The 22,261-nt window shown below is 43.0% G+C and overlaps 2 protein-coding genes across 4 annotated transcripts in view; both read right to left on the minus strand.

Annotated features, from left to right (window-relative positions):
• Positions 1-2,584: 2,584 nt before the first annotated feature.
• LOC101470946 (serotonin N-acetyltransferase) lies at positions 2,585-4,864 on the minus strand. The gene is made up of 4 exons (XM_004563007.4): positions 4,755-4,864; positions 4,071-4,313; positions 3,627-3,781; positions 2,585-3,533 (listed from the first exon to the last, which is right to left on the minus strand). Exons 2-4 carry the CDS (start codon positions 4,222-4,224, stop codon positions 3,165-3,167), a joined length of 678 nt encoding a protein of 225 aa, XP_004563064.1. The 5' UTR covers positions 4,225-4,313; positions 4,755-4,864; the 3' UTR covers positions 2,585-3,164.
• A 1,369-nt stretch (positions 4,865-6,233) lies between these two features.
• LOC101471213 (myosin-10) overlaps positions 6,234-22,261 on the minus strand; it is a 67,520-nt gene continuing 51,492 nt past the window's right edge. For all 3 annotated transcript variants that reach the window (XM_004563009.6, XM_004563008.6, XM_012922345.5), the window contains 27 exons: positions 21,643-21,757; positions 18,898-19,091; positions 18,428-18,549; positions 17,600-17,669; positions 17,279-17,439; positions 17,088-17,196; positions 16,843-16,974; positions 16,542-16,748; positions 16,250-16,387; positions 16,032-16,155; positions 15,748-15,919; positions 14,507-14,719; positions 14,288-14,432; positions 13,987-14,193; positions 13,326-13,430; positions 12,512-12,664; positions 12,185-12,433; positions 11,871-12,083; positions 11,550-11,762; positions 11,308-11,469; positions 11,097-11,225; positions 9,342-9,430; positions 9,050-9,173; positions 8,409-8,617; positions 8,210-8,318; positions 7,931-8,103; positions 6,234-7,761 (listed from right to left, as the gene is read on the minus strand). In XM_004563009.6, coding sequence (XP_004563066.1) covers positions 7,605-7,761; positions 7,931-8,103; positions 8,210-8,318; positions 8,409-8,617; positions 9,050-9,173; positions 9,342-9,430; positions 11,097-11,225; positions 11,308-11,469; positions 11,550-11,762; positions 11,871-12,083; positions 12,185-12,433; positions 12,512-12,664; positions 13,326-13,430; positions 13,987-14,193; positions 14,288-14,432; positions 14,507-14,719; positions 15,748-15,919; positions 16,032-16,155; positions 16,250-16,387; positions 16,542-16,748; positions 16,843-16,974; positions 17,088-17,196; positions 17,279-17,439; positions 17,600-17,669; positions 18,428-18,549; positions 18,898-19,091; positions 21,643-21,757 — 4,194 coding nt within the window. In that variant the 3' untranslated portion in view covers positions 6,234-7,604. The remainder of the gene's footprint in view (positions 7,762-7,930; positions 8,104-8,209; positions 8,319-8,408; positions 8,618-9,049; positions 9,174-9,341; positions 9,431-11,096; positions 11,226-11,307; positions 11,470-11,549; positions 11,763-11,870; positions 12,084-12,184; positions 12,434-12,511; positions 12,665-13,325; positions 13,431-13,986; positions 14,194-14,287; positions 14,433-14,506; positions 14,720-15,747; positions 15,920-16,031; positions 16,156-16,249; positions 16,388-16,541; positions 16,749-16,842; positions 16,975-17,087; positions 17,197-17,278; positions 17,440-17,599; positions 17,670-18,427; positions 18,550-18,897; positions 19,092-21,642; positions 21,758-22,261) is intronic.

The raw sequence follows: 22,261 nt of genomic DNA on the forward strand, positions 1-22,261 counted from the left end.
CCTGCTATATGGCAGCATCACTAGTGCGTAGCAGCAAAAGTGGTCCCTTTGGACTCACCGATTATTGCCCGAGTGACGTATGTGATAATTGGAAGCTCCTCTTTGTTTTGTTTGATTATTGCAGTTATAATTCTAGACTACGGCGCTATCGGTTAAACATTGACAATGGGTCTCTGAATTGATTTGGACTCTGTGAATGAAGACGGCAAAGCCTCACATATGCCTGCCCTGCAATCATGCCAACAACATATCAGCTACCATTTGGAGCGCTCTCATTCAGGCAGCCCGTCCAGTATTTGCACTCTTTAAATAAATATAGGCAGCAAATTTTCAGTCTATTGTTGCTACTTGAAATTGATCATTACTGAAAGCATTTAAATATAAAGCTGCAAACTATATGAGTTCTCATCACAGTCATCCACACACTGACAAATCCTTAAATAAACAGCATGCATGGCCTTATGAAGACCTCAGTATCACAAGACTAAAATAAAACTTTCTGCCAGGAGGAAGAAACTCCCATCGAGCAAAATGTGCAAAGGTGCCAGCTGGCTGGAATCAGCCATAAGACAATATCGCTGCGAGCCAACTTCACTCTGCAGATTTCTGCTGGAAGAGAAAAATTTAACTGAAAGAATGTGAAAAAATCTTTGATGCAATCATCCTTCCCAAAGTCTACAAGATTTTTAAAAGGAGTCACAAATTGAAATAGTTCAGTTTCCTGGAAAAAATCATATTTAAAGAGAGCATTTTTATACAGTAAAAGAGAGAGACAAAACTTTCACTTACCAGCTGCTTTATTAGGTAGGTGGCTTTTGCTCGGACAGCCTTTTACCTTCAGAACTGCTTTAATTCTTTGCGGCACAGATTCAACAAGTTAGATTGGTTGAATCTGAGGGGGACATCAGAGGATGGGTGCACTACGGTCATACAGGAATGAACATGGTCAGCAACAATACTCTAGTAGGTGTGATGTTTAAATGATGCTCATTTGGTGCTACGAGACCCATGGTTAACCAAGAAAATGTCCCCGACACCTTTACACCAGCAGCATCCGCCTGATACCAGGTAGGATGGACCCATGTTTATGCCAAATTCTGACACCCACTATCTGAATGTCACAGAAGAAATCGAGACTCATCAGATCAGGCAATGTTTAACCGACTCTAGCTAATAAAACTTCTTCTATTGTCCAATTTGGTGAGCTTGTACTAATTGTAGCCTTAGTTTCCTATTTAGCTGGCACAAGCACCACCCAGTGTGCTCTTCTGCAGCTCCATGTTCAATGTGCACTGAGAGATGCTCTTCTGTGGTTGTAATAAATCAGGAGATGAGTTGGCTTACCATCGCCTTTCAGCCAGAACACTACTGCTCACTGGATGTTTTCTCTTCTTCAGACCATTTTCTGTAAAGCCTACAGATGGCTGTGTTGGAAAATCCCAGCAGATGAGCAGTTTCTGAAACACTCAGACCAGCCTGCCTGGCACCAACAACCATGCCACCTTCAAAGTTACTTAAATCCCAGTTCATTCTCACTCAGATGCTCAGTTTGAACTTCAGCAGGTCACCTCGTCAATGTCTACACGCCTAAATGCACTGAAATGTTGCAATGTGATTGGCTGATCAGATATTTGCATTAACGCACAGCTGATCAGGTGTACCTAATGGAGAGACTATTGAGTGTATAACTGCACCCCAATCAGTTTTACATTTATTTACAATTTTTTCTTCTTCTAATTAACAAAAAAACCCCCCAGCTGATCCTAAGGTGATCAGATGAGAGGCACTGACTGATTTTTCACAGTCTGAGTCTTGCGTCATTATGTCTTCATACTTCACAAAACTACTGTATGCACATACTTACATTCCACTGAACCGTGTTCGGTCACTGATAGCTCGGACAGACTGCAGCTGGGTAAGTGGAAGAAAATGGTTGGATTATATTTTAATGGTTTTAAAGTTTTATTTCCATTTCTGATGAGTTTAAATCCCTCTGTGTTTAGTGGCTACAGGTGCAGATTCAAATTCCCTACTTTTGGACCATAATCATCATTTTTGGACCATTACAGGGAAGTACCAAATCACCAGAGGTTAAGGTTTGGCCTTCATGACGTAGGAAATACAGGGGTCTAAATAAGTACCTGATCTTTAAGGTACAAAGTGTAAAGATAGAATCCAGCTCGTCTCTCACATCCAAGAGAGAGCAATTTTAATCCTGTGATGATTTTTCTCCCCATAGCTTTTTAAGAAATATCCATAAATGCGCTTACATTCAGACTTCCACTCTGAGGTAGTGTTGATGTGACAGTTCTGGGTCATTTATGAGGTGACCACTACCAGGTTTGTCCTTCAGAGGGGTGGGAGCAGCTCGTCCTGGTACGTTAGGGGATTACACCTGAGTCGGTGACTGTGTCATGGATTACAGCTTCACCTGCACAGCACACTGTCTACAGCATGGAGTGCAGGGACAGCTAAAGACAGTGGGTGCTTGTGTAAGCTATGGTTAGTGCAATCTTACAGCAAAGAGAATATCAAATGTCTGAGAGAACAAATTACATTAAAAATGAAACTTTTTCATCTTAAAAAACAGTATAAAACATTTTATTGAAACACTGTCACAGAAAAGAACTTAAAAAAAATTACATGGTTTGTCAAACTGTCGTCACAACTAACGCCAACCTGCTCTGTTTGTGCTTCTCTAGGTAAAGGTCATTGGTCCTACAGGTTAACTAATCCCCACTCGGTGATTACAATAGCTAAAGCCCCCTAATGGAGCTGAGGAGGAGCTGGAGGATGGTGGAGCTGTGACTGAGCTGCTAAAGCCCGGTTTACTGACGTCAGACCACAGTTGTAGGAAGCCCAGGAAGGTGCTTAGCAGAAGACAGCTTTACACCCAAGCGCAAAGTCTACCACAAATGCGACATTTAACTCCAGTTACTCACTACTTGACTCTTCTCGCATATTTATAACACGTCACAGTACAGTATATAGTACATCCTTTGTTTTATTATACATATTAAAATCATTTCACATGGGATCAAAAGTCCAACAAATCAGAGAAACGGCTGGAAACTTGAGACAAACCCTGAAAGATGCTACAGAGAACAACACTGAATTCCTTCCTCTTAGATTAAAGACAGCCTGCTCGGCCCTCAGTAAGCACTTCATACATCAACGCGTTCGTCAGTCTTTGTCAGGGGCACAGTCAGGGGGTGCTGAGGGAAGCGGATCGCTTCGCTGTTGCGGCGCATGTACGCGTGGCCGCTGATTGGGTACCACATCTCGGTGAAGGTCAGGTTGGCCACGGTGATGGCGCATCGCCCCAGCACCTTGAAGCCCGACTTGCGGTAGAAGGGGATGAGGAAGTCTTCGCACATCAGCACCGCTCGGCGCACGTTGGGCAGGCAGCGGAGATACTGCAGGTAGCGCCACATGAGGATGGGACCTTTGCCCTGCTGCCTGAAAGTGCGATGGACAGCCAAGACGTGGATGTGCACGGTGGAGCCGCAGGGCTTGTGGAGCGTCAGCGCTTCCTGGAGGGGAGCGGAAATGGGAGGTTTAATAATTAGTGATGATTTTTAACTGTGAAAGGACAGAGAGAGAAAAAAAAATGCAGGATGTCTTACTGTGGTGAGCCTGTCCTGGTCCCACAGAGAGCCGATGATAAAAGCCACCAACCGACCCTCCTCAAACCAGCCCATGGATAGCTCTGGACACAGTGTGAGGAAGTGACGTACTTCATCCAGGTGGAGGGGGCACTCACCTGACACTGAGATAAATGCTGAGAGAGAGAGAGAGAGAGAGAGAGAGATTGGTGGTCCGTGCGCAATAGCGGTTTGGCACAACTTTTACGCACACATTTAAACGGACCAAATCGATCAATTAATCGACTGTGGAGCAATCACGACATCTTTAGTTCATACACCAAAGAAAAATGCATCACGTGACTTCGTTAAATAAATCAAATCCCCACATGAAACCACACTTTAACAAAATCATTATTTCCACTCAGCAAAAAGTCCAGAGCGGATTTCTGCGTCAGCATAAGACCCACAGGAAGGATCACTTACCCTCTCGCTCGATTTCAAAGACGCTTATGGCATCCTGCGTGTTGAGCGGTCGGACTTCACTCGCGGGAAGCGTGTGTCTCCTTTGGATACCGGGCGAAACTGAAGGTGGGGACTGCATTGGCTTGATGAAAGGCTGCGCGCCCACAACTGACATTATACGACACTGCGCTCTCCTCCCGGAAAAAAGTGTTTCTGCGCTCTCCTGCTCTCCTTCCTGCTTCGCAGGATCACCTCTGTCGGGCCCTGCGAGGACAACAGGGGGGTTTGGATCCGTATTTATAGAACAGATCTCCTAGCTGTGATTCACAGGCTGATTTGCATTTGAATATTTTGGCTGTCAATGAATGAATAAAAAAAAGGTCACAACAGTGTAGGGCCATTTTCTGAACCCTGTAATCAACAGAAGCCATTGTTGGTATTTACCATTAAAACCGACAGACAATGATTGATGACTCACTGAGTCACCACTGCTGGCTTTTTTTTTCTTGGCTTGTGTACAGGGAGCCATGATGCCCCTGGAGCAGCTGCAGGTGGTAAAAGTTTGCTTAAGTGCTTTTATTGCATTTGATCAAACTATCCAGTGCGGTCAAGTCTGATAAGAAGCAGATTATAACGAAACAAACCTCTGTCATCCATCACTTGTACACTTTCCAAAGCAACAACCAGGCTGTGAGCGATACTTACCGGAAGGTGTTGACGTGTAAGTCCGTTAAGTTTGCGGAGTGACTGCTGAAGCAGCTCTGCGTCTCTCTGTTTGCGTCTCACCTGCTGCACAGCTCTCTTCATTATGGAGTGATTATTACTATGAGTCACATGGTGAAGGATTACAGAAGTTGTTTCCACAACTCGGCGCATTACAGGCACTTTATCTCCTCTCTCACTGAACACACACACACGCACACAGACTCCACAGTGTGTTTTGGATAAAAAGGGAAGCACTGTATGTAAGTGGTTCCCAACGCTCCATAATTTTATGTTTGGGCTGTTGATTGAATCACCTAAAAATGTTTAGGGGTGAAATGTCTCAGCTCGTCTGAGGGAGAAGGCTGCTCTGGGGATGGCATCCACATATGTTAGTTCAAATGTTCATTGTCAAGGGGCAGCCAATCAGAACAAAGTTGGCATGAAAGCGGGAGGAACTTGTTTCACACAGAGGATGATCTGAGAGGAAGCAACTTATCACCCAGTGTGGGATAAATAAAGATTATGTTGAACTACTAAGACACTTTATTAGAGCCTCAAAACCAAATAACTGAGAACATAATGGATCCCCTTTAAACACTGTTAAGGTACAGCACTGGAGTAAACTTACTGGACACTGTTGGTGTTCACAGTTTGGTTTCTGTGACTTTAAAAAAGGTTCCTGTGCTCAAAAAGACGGACTGACATTAAATTACCTTCTAGGACTGGAGGGCTTACAAAAAAGGTGTAAGATCAGCAAGACAATTTTATAAAAACCTTCTGCTGGGCTGCCAAAGTGTTAGAAGTGCTCCCATTTTGGCTTTCTGAGGACATTCATCATACTTTACCTTCTTTGTCTTTCTGGTTTTGTGTTAAAAGATCCCAGCAGGCAGGTGTGTATGGGTTTGTTCTGGTTTAGATTTTCTTTTTTTAAGGATCCGTCACTACAAACTAGCATTCACAAACTCACCACACGATGTTCTTCTTTCTTTTTCTTAAAAACGTAGATACATTTTGGTTCTGTTAACTCTGTTATCTCCGTTGGCATTCACCCTTTTTATCTGACCTTTGAACTGGTTCATGACTGTATTTTGTAACACTCAACCCTCACAGGTTCTCACCCCAAACACAAGTAAATTGGTTAAACTGAGGAAACACTGGCAAGGTTCTTAACAGCAATGAGTGGAGGGTGAAAAACGGACACATCATTTTTCTTTTCTTGAGACATCTAAAGCTGTTTATCATCCGATCTTTAAACAGATCGTTCATGAAAGTAAATCTTCTTGTTTTTATATTAGCTGTAAGATAAAAACATGGATGTGTTATTAGTTATTATGCAGTTATTTTCCTGGGCTATGTGTGACTCCCAAACTAATAGAAGTTTGATGCCTCTGGCAGTGAAGAAGACATCTGTAGCATCTCATCTTTGAGTTCAGCTAAATGCTCTTTAGTCAAAAGACAAAAAATAGACAAAAACATCAGTGACTGCTGAGGAAACCAGGAGAGTATTGGGCTCCATAGACTTTAATGCATTATAGAACTTCTAAAGACTCATAAACTGTACGTGTCATGAGCAAAGGTACAGTTGAGCAATGTGCAATACTGAGCATTTTGAAATATGAATGGAGTTTGTCTCGTATACAATAGCAGAGATATAAATACAGTTGATGTCTATTGGATTGTTTTTAACTCTTAATAACTCAAAAAGTATAAAAGTTACTGATAAGAAAAGTCATAGCACCCATCTACAAAGAACCCCACACGGCTGACATATCAATCATCGTGGCAACATACACGCTGCAGGAGGACATACACGCCAAAGTAAATCAGGTTTCCACTAATATAATCTGTTACAAATGTAAATTTATGATTTTTGCTTTATGAAAATACCTTCATGAAATTAAGCATGTTTCAATATATGAACAGTATATGTGGCATAAATGGGTTTAGAGTTTAAAGAGAGCGAAAAAAGGCACAGAAGAAGAAGAATGAAGCGAGAGGACATGAGTGCGATTTAGCGCTCACGCCAAATAATTACAAGTCAACACTGACCTACTGTCGAACGTAAGAGAAACCAATGCAAGAAGCAGCTTACACTCACATTTTATACTCATACGCAAGCAAGCAATCCTAGCATAGGACTGGAAAAGCAAACAATATCAGTTCCAGTTCATAACTAATATAACTAAACTGAGTCACATGGTGCATGTATTGTAGATCGGTGAAAAAAAATAGCATCTGTTTTCATTATGATGCGCTCCTTTCAAATATTGCAGTGCTATCGTTTTAGCATTTGGAAGCATTTTGAGCAGGGGTGTCGAACTCCAGGCCTTGAGGGTCGGTGTCCTGCAGGTTTTAGATCTCATCCTGGGTCAACACACCTGAATCAAGTGATCAGTTCATTACCAGGCCTCTGGAGAACTTCAGGACATGTTGAGGAGGTAATTTAGCCATTTAAACCAGCTGTGTTGGATCAAGGAAACATCTAAAACCTGCAGGACACTGGCCCTCGGGGCCTGGAGTTCGACACCTGTGAGCTAAACGGTGGTCCAGCAGAAGAAAATCAACTAGAGGAGCTGAGCACAGAGCTGGAGTAGTAAGGCGTTTCTTACAGTCTTTAGTGGGGCGGTGGTGAGAGCATTGGGGGTCCAACTGCTGGTGTCTGCTAAGGTTGAAAAGGAAAGTCAGGATGGCTTAGGTCATGCTGCCTGTGGTTTGAAGAGGGAAATCTAGTCAAACTGGGGATGTTTTGGACTTCATGTGCTAAAGTGGCCAGAAGAGGGTCCCTGTTTAAGCTGTGAGAGTCCCGCTGTGTCTGTTAGGGCTGACTGAGGGAGGGTAAAGGCTTTTCTTCTACTCTGTTTGTGGCGCTGGGGTCTCATTGGCATTGTTGTCAGTGATCTTGTTTTCCAGCTCATCGTCGGACAGGAGGTCCAAAGAAGAAGTTCCCTCGACCTGCAGCGGACGTCTGCCTGAGCGACTGGAGGAGAAGGTGATGGGGCCACCACGCCTGTAAGAGGGAGAGGAGCAGAGAGGAGGTAAAAAACAGGAAGACACAAATTAAAATGGAAAATGTCTGCTGCTGTTAGCGACAAATGGTTAAAGTAGGAATGTCACTTTAAAAAAAAAGATCAAGTAAATGAGGATCCTGTGACTGCAGCCACTTTCTCCCTCCTCACCTGAGGCGGTTCTTGAGAGTGTGGACCTCACGGCTCAGGCCCTCGCTGGCCTCGGTGGCGTCATCCAGTTCTCTCTGCAGCTTCCTACGTGAAGCGTTGGCCCTCGTGGCCTCCTCTTCAGCCTCCTCCAGCTGCCGCTTCAGCTGCTTCATACGGGAGTTGGCCTTTTCCACCTTCACACACACGGAGACGCGAGACATAGAGCTGTTGTTAAGCTGAAGCTGAGAACACGCGCAGTGAGTGATAAATGCAGCTTATTTACAGCAGCAGTAGACATACTTGCTCTTTAAACTGGTCGGTATGGCGACGCTCATCCTCCACTTGCATGCAGACTTCTTTTAGCTTCTTCTCGGTCCTTCTGACGATCTTGTTGGCTGCCGCTCGCTCCCTTGAGTGGAGAAGATGTTCCACGTTTAAAGTTTTTTGACTGGTTTTGTTCATTAGCTAGAGCACGAAGAGCGGTGTAGTAAATTCCTACCTTGCCTCCTGCTCCAGCTGTTCCTCCAGCTGTGCTATTTTGGCCTCCAGGGCAGTGATGGAGGCCTTGAACCTGTTCTTCACAGAACCCTCCAGCTCGCCCAGCTTGGCCCGCAGCTCCTTGTTTTGACGCTCCAGTTGCTGGCGAGCATTTTCGCTTTTCTGGGCTGTGCTGCGCTCTGCGCTCAGCTCTGTAGTCAGAGTGTCCACCTGATGGAGGGCGAGAAAGGTGGAGTAAAAAAAAAAAATTGTCACGGAGAAACAGAGAGAATCCAAGTGGACAGGGATGGTGCACGACACAGGTTATGGTTCCTCTCCGATAGCCGAGATGGGTAAAAACCTGCCCTCCTCATCAGTGCTGCCAGACTGAGGTTGACAAAACCCCCCCCAGATATTTTCATTTGGAGATGACATCAGTTGATATTTGGTTTCACATGGATTTGTTGGCTTTTTACATTTCCTTAAAAAGCTGCAGTCAACTCAAGACAAACTGATACACCTCTGAAATGAAACAAGGGCCCATCCATCTTTCTTACATTCTTACAGCTTCTTGGAGCTCAGTAAATGTTTTAGTCCAATGAAGACTCGGATGATTAAAGACACTGAATACGCTCATACTGACATTGCGGTATGAAATCAAACCTGCATGGTTGTCTTTCTGAAGCGGTCATTGAGTAGCTCCATGTTGCCCTGCTCCTCTTCCAGCTCCTCCTCCAGCTGGGCGATGCGAGCCTCCAGCCTTCTCTTCTCATCCATCAGAGCAGTCCTGACACAACGAGAAAAATAAGATGTCCTCGATGAACAGAGCAGCCGAAATACGACTGTCAGGGTCATTTTAGTTTTTCTGTAAATTATTGGTTTGGTTTTTGAGAGTCATTTGTTTTGACTTTTGCACTTTTCTCGTAATGTCATTTCCTAGAGCAGGTGAACTTACTTCCCAGAGGTGCTGTTTGAGATTTCATCTTGCAGCTCATCGCGCTCCTGCTCCGCGTGGCGTCGTCCCCTCTCAGACGCTGCTAAGTCCTGCAGGGCAGAAAAAAAAAAAAAATCTATCAGCACCAATGTTCCCTCTAATTTTCCATGTGTCTGAGCGAACACACAAACTCCCTGAGCGATCCCTTGGACCACTGTGAGTGACATCAGACGTGTGCACTGTGGTCACGCCAGCATTGAATCCATCCAAGTTACATGGTTTATTAAGATAATCAAATTACAGCATTTACATGTATGTTAGACTACTTTTAATTAACTGCTTTAGCCCACTTACAATGAAAATGTAAAACAAAAATGTAGTCATTGACCTGTGTAGTATGGTAACACTATTGGAAGTAAAAATAACTTGAACTCAAATTTTGAAAACACAACTTTCTTCTTTTTTCTTTTTTATAAAGCTCTGACTTGTATTATGAGTCTGTGGTCTGGGAGAGAGTCCTGTAACTCTGTCTGCAAAATACAGTATATAATGACCAATGTTGGGCAATTAATTATATAGTTACTTCTTCAAAAAAGTACCTCAGTTTGGCAAACAACAAAGTTTTTTGCAGCTATTTTTTTTTTTTAAATGCAGCCAAGGTGTTTTTTTAATAAACATTTCAAACTATTTACAGCACAATCAGCTGTTCTGCATCAAATTTGATTCCATACAAATTATTTGTGCCACTCCAAAAAATAATTTCTGTCCACATAAAGGAGAACAACAGCCTGATACCTGCAAGCCTGACAACAGGAGATGCATCACTGCTGTAACACCTGTAACACTCAGCAGTCGCCTCATTGTTCTGACACACACAACAAGACTATTTACTACACTACACACTAACTACATAAGATTTGCGCTATGGTGCAAATCTCTTACATCTCAAAACACCGCCGTCACTCCTAAAACTTCCCCCCGTTTCTTAACAACTTGCCATATCATTTTTTGATTGGTCGACATGGAATTTTTCGACCAATAGGAAAGGGTGGGGTTTTTTTGGTTTTGTTTTTGCTCACAGGCAGAGAGTGCTTTCGAGCGTTTTTTCTTATAGAACGTTTCTTCCCGCAGTAAATATAAACAACGATAGTATTCAGGAAGAAAACCAAACATTGCAGATATTTTTATCATAACTCTGGTTTTACGTGGCCAATCAACACAATTTAAAAACTGGTATAAAGTCCACACTTTTTCCGTTAGTTGTTCCGTCTGTCCTGCTCACATCTCCAATGGTTGTACACGTTGTCATTAACGTGGTTTCACGCCACATCAGCTACACCGCTTTGCTAGCTAAAACACCGGTGTCGGCACATAAGGACGCTGTCATAGCCTGTCAGCGACATTGATTAGCTGCGTATATACGAATGTGAATCGCATTATTGGCTGGACTATGGGATAAGGTGGCATCGTTCTAATCCCATACGGGAGCAGCCAGTCACTTACTGACTAACACTGCAAAACAGAATTGTTAAAATTTTAATTTTAATTTCAATTCAGGTTACCTTTTTTTTGTGCGCAACGAAGATTTTCTGTGCGCAGAGACCGTGCCAGCAGTGCGCAATTGCGCACGTGTGCAGCTTAGAGGGAACATTGATCAGCACTTCATCGAACATTAAGAGGGACTCTTGAATGTATAAACTGCTGTTAACTGTGAATTACCGACACCCTGCATAGCAACAAACATCACAAAACGTCTGAGCTTCAGACTGTCCTGACCTCGTGTAGCTGTACAATCTCTGCCTCCAGGCTCTTGAGCTTCTTCTCGTTTTCCTTGGATAGGGCAAAAATATCGTCTCTGGAAGCTCGAGTGTCTTCCAGCTCCCTCTGGTAGTCTTTCATTTGGGCCTGAAGGAAGCAACAACAAGGCATTACTGGAGAATAAAGTAAAAAAATTCGGCTGATGCAAACACGTGAATAAAATCTGCACCTGTAACTTGCGCAGCTGTTTGATGGCTTCGTCTCGAGCCTTGTTGGCTCCTTCTATGTGACCCTCTATATCCTTCAGGTCCATCTCCAGCTTCTTTCTAGCAGCCACAGCCAAAGCTCTCTGCTTCCTCTCATCCTCCAACTCCGCCTCCATCTCTCGCACCTGGAAGGAGACATCACAAGTCATCAGTGTGGAAATTATGGGGAATGAACCAATGCAACATAATTAGATTTAATTTCCACCTGCTTGACCAGTGCTCTCTTCTTCTCATCGTTCTGGTCGTCCCGGCCCTGCAGGTCTCTCTCATACTGGGCCTTCATGGCCTGCATGTTGACCTCCAGGCGCAGCTTGGCGTCCTCTGTGGCCTGCAGCTCGTCCTCCAGCTCCTCCAGCTGAGTCTTCATCTCCTCCAGCTGCTGCTCCAGCGTGCGCTTCGACTTCTCCAGCTCATGGACCTGATATGTGTGTGTGAGATATGAAAAAGAGGAGTGAATGAAAAAAAGAAGAAGAAACACTTGGATACAAACTTCAAAGGTCCCCTTCTAAAACACTGTGCCGCTCACATTCTTGCCCACGTCGTCCTTCGAGCTCATCAGATCCTCCATTTCAGCGCGGAGCTGCTTGTTAATCCTCTCTAGCTCCTCTTTGGCTTCCAGTGCCTCGTCCAAGGCTCTGGCCATGGACAAAGCTTTGGTCTCCTTCTCTCTGGCCTCAGCTTCAGCACGGTCACGCTCCTCAGCATAACGAGCAGAGATGCTCTTCTCCTCAGCCAGCATCTATCAAGAGAACAGAGTTGCTCTCTATAGTCTTAGCTTAAAACAAAAAATTGTATGTACAACAAACTTGACCTGAAATGCATCCACTGACATGTTCTCACCTGGTCAAACTTCTTCTGTTTCTTCTCCAGGTTGGAGACGATCTGTCTCTGGTGGTCCAAGTCCACAGTTAGATCATCTAGCTCCTGCTGCAGACGAGTCTTGGTCTTCTCCATTTTTTCAAAAGCGATCGTCTTCTCCTCCAGACGCTGGTTGGCCAGTTCCAGGTCCTTCTGCAGCTTCTTCTTCGTCTCCTCCAGACCTTCAATTGTTCCAACATCGTCTTCAAGCTTCTTCTTGCTCTCTGACAGCTGCACCACAGAAAAGAAACTTTAAAGGACAGTCACATTACTTAAACTTTGTTTCCTACAGCAGAAATCATGTCCTACCTGAGCCTGTAAGGTAAACATCTGTTTCTCCAGATTCTTGCGTGCCTCCTCATCCTCCTCCTGCTGCTCCTGCAGAGTGTTTTTCTCCTCTTCCAGCTGGCGAATTCGACTGCTGAGGTTTAGTTTCTGGCGGGTCTCCTCCTGGAGTAGCTCCTAATAACAATGAATATGGATACAGTTATTTTAAAAGAACAGTTTCACTTAAATGATTTTGAGGCTAAAAGAGGACCCGTTACAGCATGTATATGGTGTGGGACGGAGAGATTTCGCAGGTCTTTCCTCCCCACTGCTGTCAGACTCCATAATAAAGACTTTAACTGATCAAGCACACACATCCATACATATGCAATAATACTAAGTTCAATAATCCTTTCTGTCATCGTTGTATTTTTACTCAGTTGTATATAGTATTTGTATTTGTATTCTATTTTTATCTTATTGTATATTTATTTTATTCTACTGTATATAGTATTTTATTCTATTCTGTACAGTTGTGTACTGTATTTATTCTTATTGTATTCTAATTTTTGCCTCATAACTTTTGCACTGTCCACTTCCTGCTGTGACAAAACAAATTTCCCACGTGTGGGACTAATAAAGGTTATCTTATCTTATCTTATCTTATATACACTCTCCAGTAATAGAGACTGGAAATGGGCACTGGAAAAGTTATAAGGGTGTGCACCAAGGCCCAGTATAAGACAAAGAAACATTTTGTACTTGAATAAGAATAGAAATAGAATAAGAATAGAAATACTGAGCTGGAAATGAGCATAGGAGGTTCCCTTTAATATCACAGTTAACTTTACGCTACCTGTGTGTCTTGCAGTTGACTCTCTAGCCCAGCGACATCTTTGGCCAACTTGATCCCCTTCCTCTCTGCATCTTCCAGCATGGTAGACACATTGTCCAGCTCAGTCTGTGTGAAGATTTTAAACCAGATTATCTGCTTTGGTCCAACAGATTTGAATACAAAAATGACAAGTGGCGAAACAAAATCTCTGCGAGCTTATATTTACAGTTTTTCAAGAATCTGTCCTTTAGCAGTCAGTATGTACTATAAACTCATTAAATGAAGCAGCTGTTGTCCAAAGTAAAGACTAAACAGCTACAAAAGAATTCTTACAACGTCGACTTATCGTCAAGAGAAAAGATAAAGAGTCACACAAAGAAATACAACTGAACAGTGAAAAAAATGAAGTTACACTACAATGAAAAAGGTTAAAAAAGGTTGGTGGTTCGATCCCTGGCTACTCGAGTCTATATGCCAAAGTATCCTTCGGAGGGTGAATGATAGATAGAAAGCACTAAAGAAGAACCAGTTCATTTACTTTAAGCTTATGTACACGAACAAGAGGATTTTACTTCTAGAAGAATCCAGATATTTTTGATAAGCTAGCACATTTAATAAAAATGTGTTTTTCCTCTGCTCTGGTACCTTAAACCAGTTTCACCACCACCCAACACCACCTCACCTGCAGTTTGTGTGAGCGCTCAGCCAGTTCTCCCTTAGCCCTCTCTCCTTCAGTGACCCTGGCCATGAATTCTTGCAGCTGAGCCTCCAGCTTCTTCCTCTTGTGTTCGGACTCTTGCTTTGCCTGCTGCAGGCTCTTGACCTCGCTGGCCAACTCCTTGTTGGCAGTCTCTTGGCTCTGTTTGGTCTTTTCCAGGTTAGCCTTGAACTACGTATAATCCATAATAAACATTAGTAGTATAAATGACAGAGTAGCACCTATAGTAACTTGTGAATCTGCTGATTGGAAAAAGGTCAGTTACCCTCTTTGCCTGTTCGAGCTGTTCGGACAGCTCTTCTAGGGCTGTGGCATGCCTCTGTCGCATCTCCTGGATCTGAGCCTCGTGGTTTTTAGTCTCCTCCTCAATGGCTTTCTTCAGCTCTGCAACCTCCTGTTCACGCTTGGTCCTACAGAGAACATAACAAGCTCTCCTAAATGCACCACTCTTTAAAATATGGATGAGAAATGTAGCATACAGTACCTAAGCTCCTGCTGGGCTGCAGTTGTGTCGAGGGTGTCCTCCAGTTCAGTCTTCAAGGCCTCAAGCTCTTCACTCAAGTCCCTCTTGAGTTTCTCAGCCTTGTTCCTGGCCTGTTTTTCGGACTCGAGGTCCTCCTGCAGCTCAGACAGCTGCGCCTGCAGCTCCCGAATCTGCTTCAGAGCATTGTTCTTATGGCTGACTTCTTCCTCGCTCCTGAAATCAAAGTATAAAAGTGGCTATAATAAAAAAAACACAATGCCTCTGGAGATATAGGACAACCTCAATGTTCCACTAAAAATAAGCACTAGAAACTTTTTCAGTCATTTCCTCTCTTCTTCCTTCAGCCCGTCTAATTATAAAACAGAAAAACCATTGGTTGAATGTAAGACGGTTTAGACTTGAATAAAAGTAAATGGTAAATGGCCTGTATTTATATAGCGCTTTACTAGTCCCTAAGGACCCCAAAGCACTTTACACATCCAGTCATCCACCCATTCACACACACATTCACACACAGGTGATGGCAAGCTACATTGTAGCCACAGCCACCCTGGGGCGCACTGACAGAGGCGAGGCTGCCGGACACTGGCGCCACCGGGCCCTCTGACCACCACCAGTAGGCAACGGGTGAAGTGTCTTGCCCAAGGACACAACGACCGAGACTGTCCAAGCCGGGGCTCGAACCGGCAACCTTACGATTACAAGGCGAACTCCCAACTCTTGAGCCACGAACTCAATAAGTGCCAGTGCTTGTTCAGATTTGCTTCTCTAAAAATGCCGTGCATGTAATGAAACCACTGGTCCAGTGGGTGGCAGCAGAGGCAGGATCACTGTTGATTCTAATTAAAAGAAATGTATGAATGTAGTATGATCTCACACTTATAAATGATCAATAATGCCTCACAAATAACAATCGCACACTCCAAACACATTCCAGTGCCGTGAGAGTCACGTAGTAAATATCAGCCGGCGCCGGGTCACCAAGCAGAACAACAAAAAGTGAACTCTAACAATATGAGCACTGTTGTACAACCGGCCTGCAAGTCTAATAAAACGCTCCATATAAAATGGCTAGTGTGAATGTTTCCAGTGCGCTGACTGCTTCGTAATGCTATGCAACACTTATCTCACTCCTGCTCTAATCACTTTAGAATTTCTATGACTCTGAAGCCCATATTTAGCTCAGTCTGTTGAACTGATCAGGACTCATTCTCCTCCGTAGTCGGGCTACCATCTCCTACCTCGCCTGCATCATCTGCTGCTCGTCGTCTTTCTTGCTCAGCTGCATTTTAAGTTCTTCTATCTGGGACTGAAGCTCTGATATCTGGTCCTGAAAGTCGGACGTCTCCCCATCCAGCTTCCTCTTAGCCTTCTCTAGCTCCTGTCGGGTCTTCTCCTCTTTTTTCAGCCTCTCTGATTATAAAACACAATAAAACATCAGTTTAATATAAGACAGTTCTTTTAACAACTGTGCTGTAGAAGCGATAGTTTACTATTCTCCGTATGCTATTTTATACTTGTTTACCCTCCAGGTCGACCATCATCATTTCCTGCTTGTTTTTGACCTTGCCCAGGTTCTTGGCCTTCTCTTCCTCTTCAGCTAGCATCGAGGTCACCTCATTGATTCTGTCCTCAAGCAGCTTCTTTTCCTAAACATGAAAAGAGACAGACCCCTTAATGCACAGCTAACTTCCCAACTCAAACATGAATGCGTCCACCCTTTTAGAGGCATCTTCCTCTCACCTTGAGGAACTTGGAGTTCTGGTCCTCCAGCAGCAAAATGTCCTCTTCGTATTTCTTCATTTTAGCTTCAGTCGTCACTTTCTCCAGCTGCAGCTTCTGCCTGGCAGCCTCCTCCTCATCCAACTGTTCTTCCAGGTCCTACGCACAGCAACAAACATAATGAGCAAACATATTTTGCACTGAGTAAGTCAGTTATATTTTAAAATATACTTGTTTTTTTAACATTCCCAGCTGTTACATAAGTAATTGAGAGACAAAGAATCTATTTCTCCCAGCATTAATGCCCTGATACCTGGATATGGGACTGCATCTTTTTCTTCTCGTTCTGCAGCTCTTGGCTCCGCTCTTCTTCTTCCTCCAGCCTGGACTCCAGGTCGTGGAGGATCTCCTCCAGCTCTTGTTTTTTGGAAGCAAGACGAGCTCTCATCTCCTCGGCCTCTGCGAACAGCTCTGTCTCCGCTTGCAGCTGCTCGGCTAAGATGTTCTTCTCTTCCATTAGCTACACATCGATAATGTTACTGTGTCGATTGTGCACCTCAGAGAGTTCAACATTAAAGCGAACATTTGATGTTATTGCTGTAGTTGTAACCAACCTGCTGATGTTTTCTCTCCATCTCCACCAGTTCTCCCTCCACCTTCATCTGCTTCTCCTTCACTTTGACCAGCTCTTCATCCTTAGCCTGCAACTCTTCTTCCTGCCTGGTCACCTGCAGCAGGGGCTTCACCTGTGGGTACAAATGAACAGTAGCAGCAAAACCAGAGGGACTCTGCTTTTGCACAACACTGACTACTACAAACTCTTAATAATTATCAGCACCGAGAAATGAGAGTTACACACCTTAGTGAAGAGTCTCCACCACTGCCAGTGACGCAGCTTTAAGTAAGCGGCACAGTTTCTCTGGAGAACCTTTAGCGCACTGAGCTGCTGTTGTTTCTTAGCGAAGGCCCTGAAGCAAACAGAGAAGAAAAGAGAGACAACAGTGAGATTTTTGTGATCAAATATATAGAAACAACTCTGTTTATACTTACTTGCGTGCCAGATATCCTCGACAAACAGCCTGGAAGTAAATGATGATGTCCGTGATTTTCAGGTCCCTCTCTTCCTCTAAGTGGGCGAGGACTCCGGCCCTGAAGAAGATCTTACTCTGGCCAATTCGGAAAAGGTTGCCATCCAGCTCTAGGGCTTGAATCTATCATTTAGAGGGAGATGAGGTGAAGATGTGGTTGAAACGGAAATAATACTGTTGTCTATTCATAATTTATTTATAATCATTTTAATAACAAGGTGACCTTTACTTCTTAGACTCCTCCATGTAAAGATAAATCACCGGAGTTTGGACGGGTCCTTACCATTCTCTCACAGGCCTGCTTGCCATCCATGAAGCCCTTGGGAATGGCGTTAGGAGTGAGGATCTCATACCTTGTTAAAAAGCAGAAAGAAACAAGCACCATCACTGAGTGACAAAATGTCCTTGCTAATATTATATAAAACAGAATGAAAGACAGGACCGAGTCCTTTGTTTCCCGTCAGGTAGAAGCTGCACACATGAATCCCTTTTTTTAGTTACATCTGTTCAACTTCTCGTTAATACAAATATTTAATCAGCCCAAGAATAACGTGACTTATTTGAGCAGAGGCCTCCACAGTCACCAGATCTCAGTCCAGTAGAGCATCTTTTGGATGTGGTGGAACTGAAGATGCATGTCATGGATGTGCAGCCGACAAATCTGCAGCTGTGCGATACTATCACGTCAATACAGATGTTTCCAGCACCTTGATGAAGAATTAAGGCTGTTCTGAAGACAAAAGGTGCTCCCGCTCATTACTAACAAGCTGTACCTAATAAAATGTCCAGTGAGTGTGTATTTTAACATGTAAATCACACTTTTTATAGCTGTCTGTCTCTCTGTATTAACCCTGTGACAGAATGGCAACCAGTTCAGCGTGTACCCCACCTCTGACCCAGTGACAGCTGGGATAGACTCCAGCACCCCCAAAACCTTGAACTGGATTAGCGTTTAAGAAAATGCACAGATGGATGGATTCATATATGACAAGTTTAATTCCGAAAAGAGCCTTACACGTTTTTTCCCCAAAGTAATAAATACATTTAGCTTATTCCAAACCTTAGTAGGAAAACATTAAGGTGACAAACTGAGACATAGATTAAAAATGACCTTTGTCTAAACTCCTGGAAGACGATGCGGTTGGGGAAGCCCTGTCTGCAGATACGGATCCCCTCAAGCACACCATTACACCTCAGCTGGTCCAGAACCAGGTGGGGGTCCAGTTTACCAGCCTGGCAAAGCAGGAAGAGGAAAAATAATGAGATCAACAAAAAAACATGAGACCATGAAAAACATTATGTAAAGCTTCTGTATAAATAGCCCTTTAAAAAAAAAAAAAAAAAAGGGTTTAATGAGATCTGTTTCCATGACACTGCACGTGTCATCCTCTCAGCCAAAGACATCAGTGCTTCTTGCCTGTACTCACGACGATCAGTGCAAATGTTTCCCATCTCAGTGCAAGCATAAATAAGTGAAGGCATTTAAAATTCCCACAGAATTTGCACATTTGTTTGTAGTGACGAACTCAGAATCTACGCTGAAGCAGGACATTTTGCTGATGGTTAGATTTTAAGACTCACCCTTTTTTCATGGTTGGGGATGATGCAGCGGACAAAGTTGGGGTTGGTGTTCCTCAGTGTGGCCATGAGCTTAGACAGTTGCTCCTTGTACAGCTGCCCCACGGTGCGAAACATGCCCTTCTTGGTCTTGTAGGCAGCACCAAACGCTGTCTCATTCATGCCCGCAACCTGGTCCAGTCCCACTATCCGGTCAACTGGTAAAGAAAAATTAGTTAAAGAGGATTACAGATAACTAGATTAAAGGAGGAAACCACAGATGCAGATATGATTGATATGATCTGCTATTTACATGAAAAGAAAAGAGAAAAGCCGGCAATTTTTCTTTGATGTGTATTTTAAATCTAATGTGAATGTTTATCATGAGACGCTGCCAATAATGGCTGACGTGTTAAACTCAGCTGGGTTTGCTCTTTTCTATTTTTATAGTACAGCATGAAGACAGACAACACTGTTACCAGACCAGCTGTGAGCGATGACCATCTCAGTTAGCACACTACTTAATTGTCTTTTACTCTTAAATGCTTTTAAAGCTTTTAATCTAATGGATTTGAGTCCACAAAGCAGGAGTAATGTTTTTCAGATGATCTTCTAAACGCCGTACACACATGAAAATATAGCTAAAAAATGGGGGTGTGGTAGAGAATAAGAAAAACTAGGATCGCTATTCCTTTTTTTCTGTCGGGTAAGATCTGGATATGAATGTCTTTTATAATTTTCTGCAAATTTTTTCTGTAAATTTGGCCAAAATAAATCAATATGCAATCACATTTCTTGCTCTGGGTGTAGCTCGGTGGTTTAGTAAACCAAAATTTTAATATGTGGTGGCACGCTGATGTCATCTAAGAAAGGGAAATTCCATATAATAAACAAAAAGATCAAGGTGCTCATAAATGCTACACAATATTTCTGCTGGATGAATCCCACACACACTTCCTTCTGCATAAGACATTTGCAAAGCAGATTTTTAAGAAACATTTTCTTACATCTGTAGTTACTTACTAGCAGTTTCTGTTCTTCACTCCGCTTTTAGATTAGGCACTATGTGCACATGATCACCAAAGGTTGCATAAAACTTCAGAAACAGACCCCATTTAAACATCTTTATTCACATGTTTACAAACTGTGGTATAAACATCACCAGAGGAATTATCAGTGCTAGAAATCATATTCAAAATGTAAACAAACAAAATGAAACAAAAAAAGATTTCGCCACAAATTCATGAATTTTTATAAAACATCACTTTGTTCTCAGGATGCTGGCTTACTTGTGGCTGTTTCTTTTTTACCTCTCTCTGCATTTAATCATTAGTTATTATTAATCCTTTTCTCACTTTCTTCGTCACCCCCAAGTGGTCACAGCAAATCGCTGCCCCTCCCTGAGCCTGGTTCTGCTGGAAGTTTCTTCCTGTTAAAAGTTAGTTTACCCCTCCCACTGTCGCCGAGTGCTTACTCAAAGGGGGTCGTTGGGTTTGGCGTTTTCTCTTTCTGTGCTATTTCAAAAAAATAATAATAAAACCCTCATGTTGAAGAGCTATTTCTTGTTAGTTTTCATCATATTTGCTTAATGTCTAAGTAAACTAAACACTTTTTGTTAAACAGTAGATTGTTAATCACAGCCTCCTATGAGTAATAAGGATTGACAGGATGTAGTTGTTTTTCCTTTTGAATTGTTGACCCTGATTCTGAATATGCAGCCCATTAATTCAGTGAGCTTTTTTTTTTTTTAAATCCTTCATTTGTACACTAGAGCCTGAATCAACTTTAAAATGCATCCCCCTGATCAGGCACACTCCGATTTAGTGTTTAAGATTTTCACAATTTGTAAAAGAAGACTTCACAAACAATAGATGTATTAAGAGTGGCAGTAAACCACCAGCACCAATAGAAATACGTATGAGAGGTTTTAAAGCCATGCAAAGCTGGAGGAGAACTTTTTGGACAGATGCACGGTGCAGTCATGACAGGACAGGAAACCAATGAGACCGCCAGTGCAGAGCAGGAGAAGCAGCCAGTGGTTTACAAAGGTTAAGTGTTACTATCATTCACCTGGAGCTTCATGGAGCCCAGACACATTGTCATAGAAAGAGGCTCTCTGAAACGTCTGAATGTCTACAGCAACAGAGACACAGACAGAAGACAGGACAGTAAGAGAGAAAAAGAAAGACAGCAAGGATGCAACGCACGCACGCACGCACGCACGCACGCACGCACGCACGCACGCACGCACGCACACTTTCACAACACTGATTAGCTGTTATTAAAGAAGACAGAAGAGTAAATATCAGTGTTATTACCATGTTATTAAGCTTCTCATTAATCAGATTGTTAATTCCACAAAATCAGAACAACAATGTTAAGGGCCACAGTTAGCACCTGAAAAACTAATAAGGTGTTTACTGGTATAATTGGCAGTTTTAGCACCAAATGTCATTCAGCTCATTCGACTGAACGGAGTGGGCTGTGGTTTAACTCACTTACCCTTAATGTTTCTGCTGGCAAAGCCTTTCCCCTCATTAGTAAAACCATAAAACACACCTCTAGCTCTGAGAGAAAGTGTGAGAGGAGAGGAAGTATACTTCCCTCCATGAAATATGACATTCACTCAGTTATAGCATGTCACATTGGAACTTGTGGTGTGTAATGTCAGTCTGAAATGGTGCAGAGAGCAGGAAAATACATATAAATACACACAGGTGAAGACTCAGTGGGCTTTTTCAGGCCACTACAAACTTCTAAATGACTTACCATCTTTCCAGAGCTCGGCCACAAACTTGTCAGTTGATTGGTGCAACAGCGTGGCTACATTGTCATTCAGAGGATCCATGTTCTTCATAAGCCATTCATCAGCTTTATAGTCCACCTAAGCAAAAACAGTGATCGCCATTGTTTAAGCACAAAAAATGCTTTCATGTGTTTTTATATGTGCAAAAAACAAAAATCAAAGATGAGAACACCATGAGGGCTGTGACCTCCACCTAAAACCCACACAGGAAAAACAGCATCAAATCAGGCTTTATTTATGCAAATTTGGCTCTAGGCCATTCATTCTCTTTCCTGTCTTTTATCTTATACCCCAGTGTAACTGTATAAATAATAAAAAGAACATGTGTGAAAAATCCACTCTCAGAGGAATGGTTTTCAGGCTCTGATTAACTGCCTCTGCTCTGTTGCTTCACCTGTCTTAAGTGACAGCTAGGTCTGGCGCTGTTTCCAGATACCACGCAGCAGTTGTTTTAACTTACAGGCAGCACCAGATGTGCTGTGTGAGTCTATTTCAAACCACAAACTGATATAATACTGTATATGATGAGATTCACAGTTGGATATTATATTTGACTGGCAGCACAGTGAAGAATCGCGGCGG

The sequence above is a fragment of the Maylandia zebra genome, linkage group LG4 (assembly GCF_041146795.1).
Source record: "Maylandia zebra isolate NMK-2024a linkage group LG4, Mzebra_GT3a, whole genome shotgun sequence".
NCBI classification, from domain to species: Eukaryota; Metazoa; Chordata; class Actinopteri; order Cichliformes; family Cichlidae; genus Maylandia; species Maylandia zebra.

Excerpts from the sequence above, each read along its gene's own strand:
- LOC101470946 (XM_004563007.4), bottom strand. The coding sequence starts at position 4,224 with ATGTCAGTTGTGGGCGCGCAGCCTTTCATCAAGCCAATGCAGTCCCCA. Across the intron at positions 3,782-4,070 it reads CTTTGAAATCGAGCGAGAGG|CATTTATCTCAGTGTCAGGT; the intron begins GTAAGTGATCCT and ends TCTCTCTCTCAG. Across the intron at positions 3,534-3,626 it reads ACCAGGACAGGCTCACCACA|GAAGCGCTGACGCTCCACAA; the intron begins GTAAGACATCCT and ends GCTCCCCTCCAG.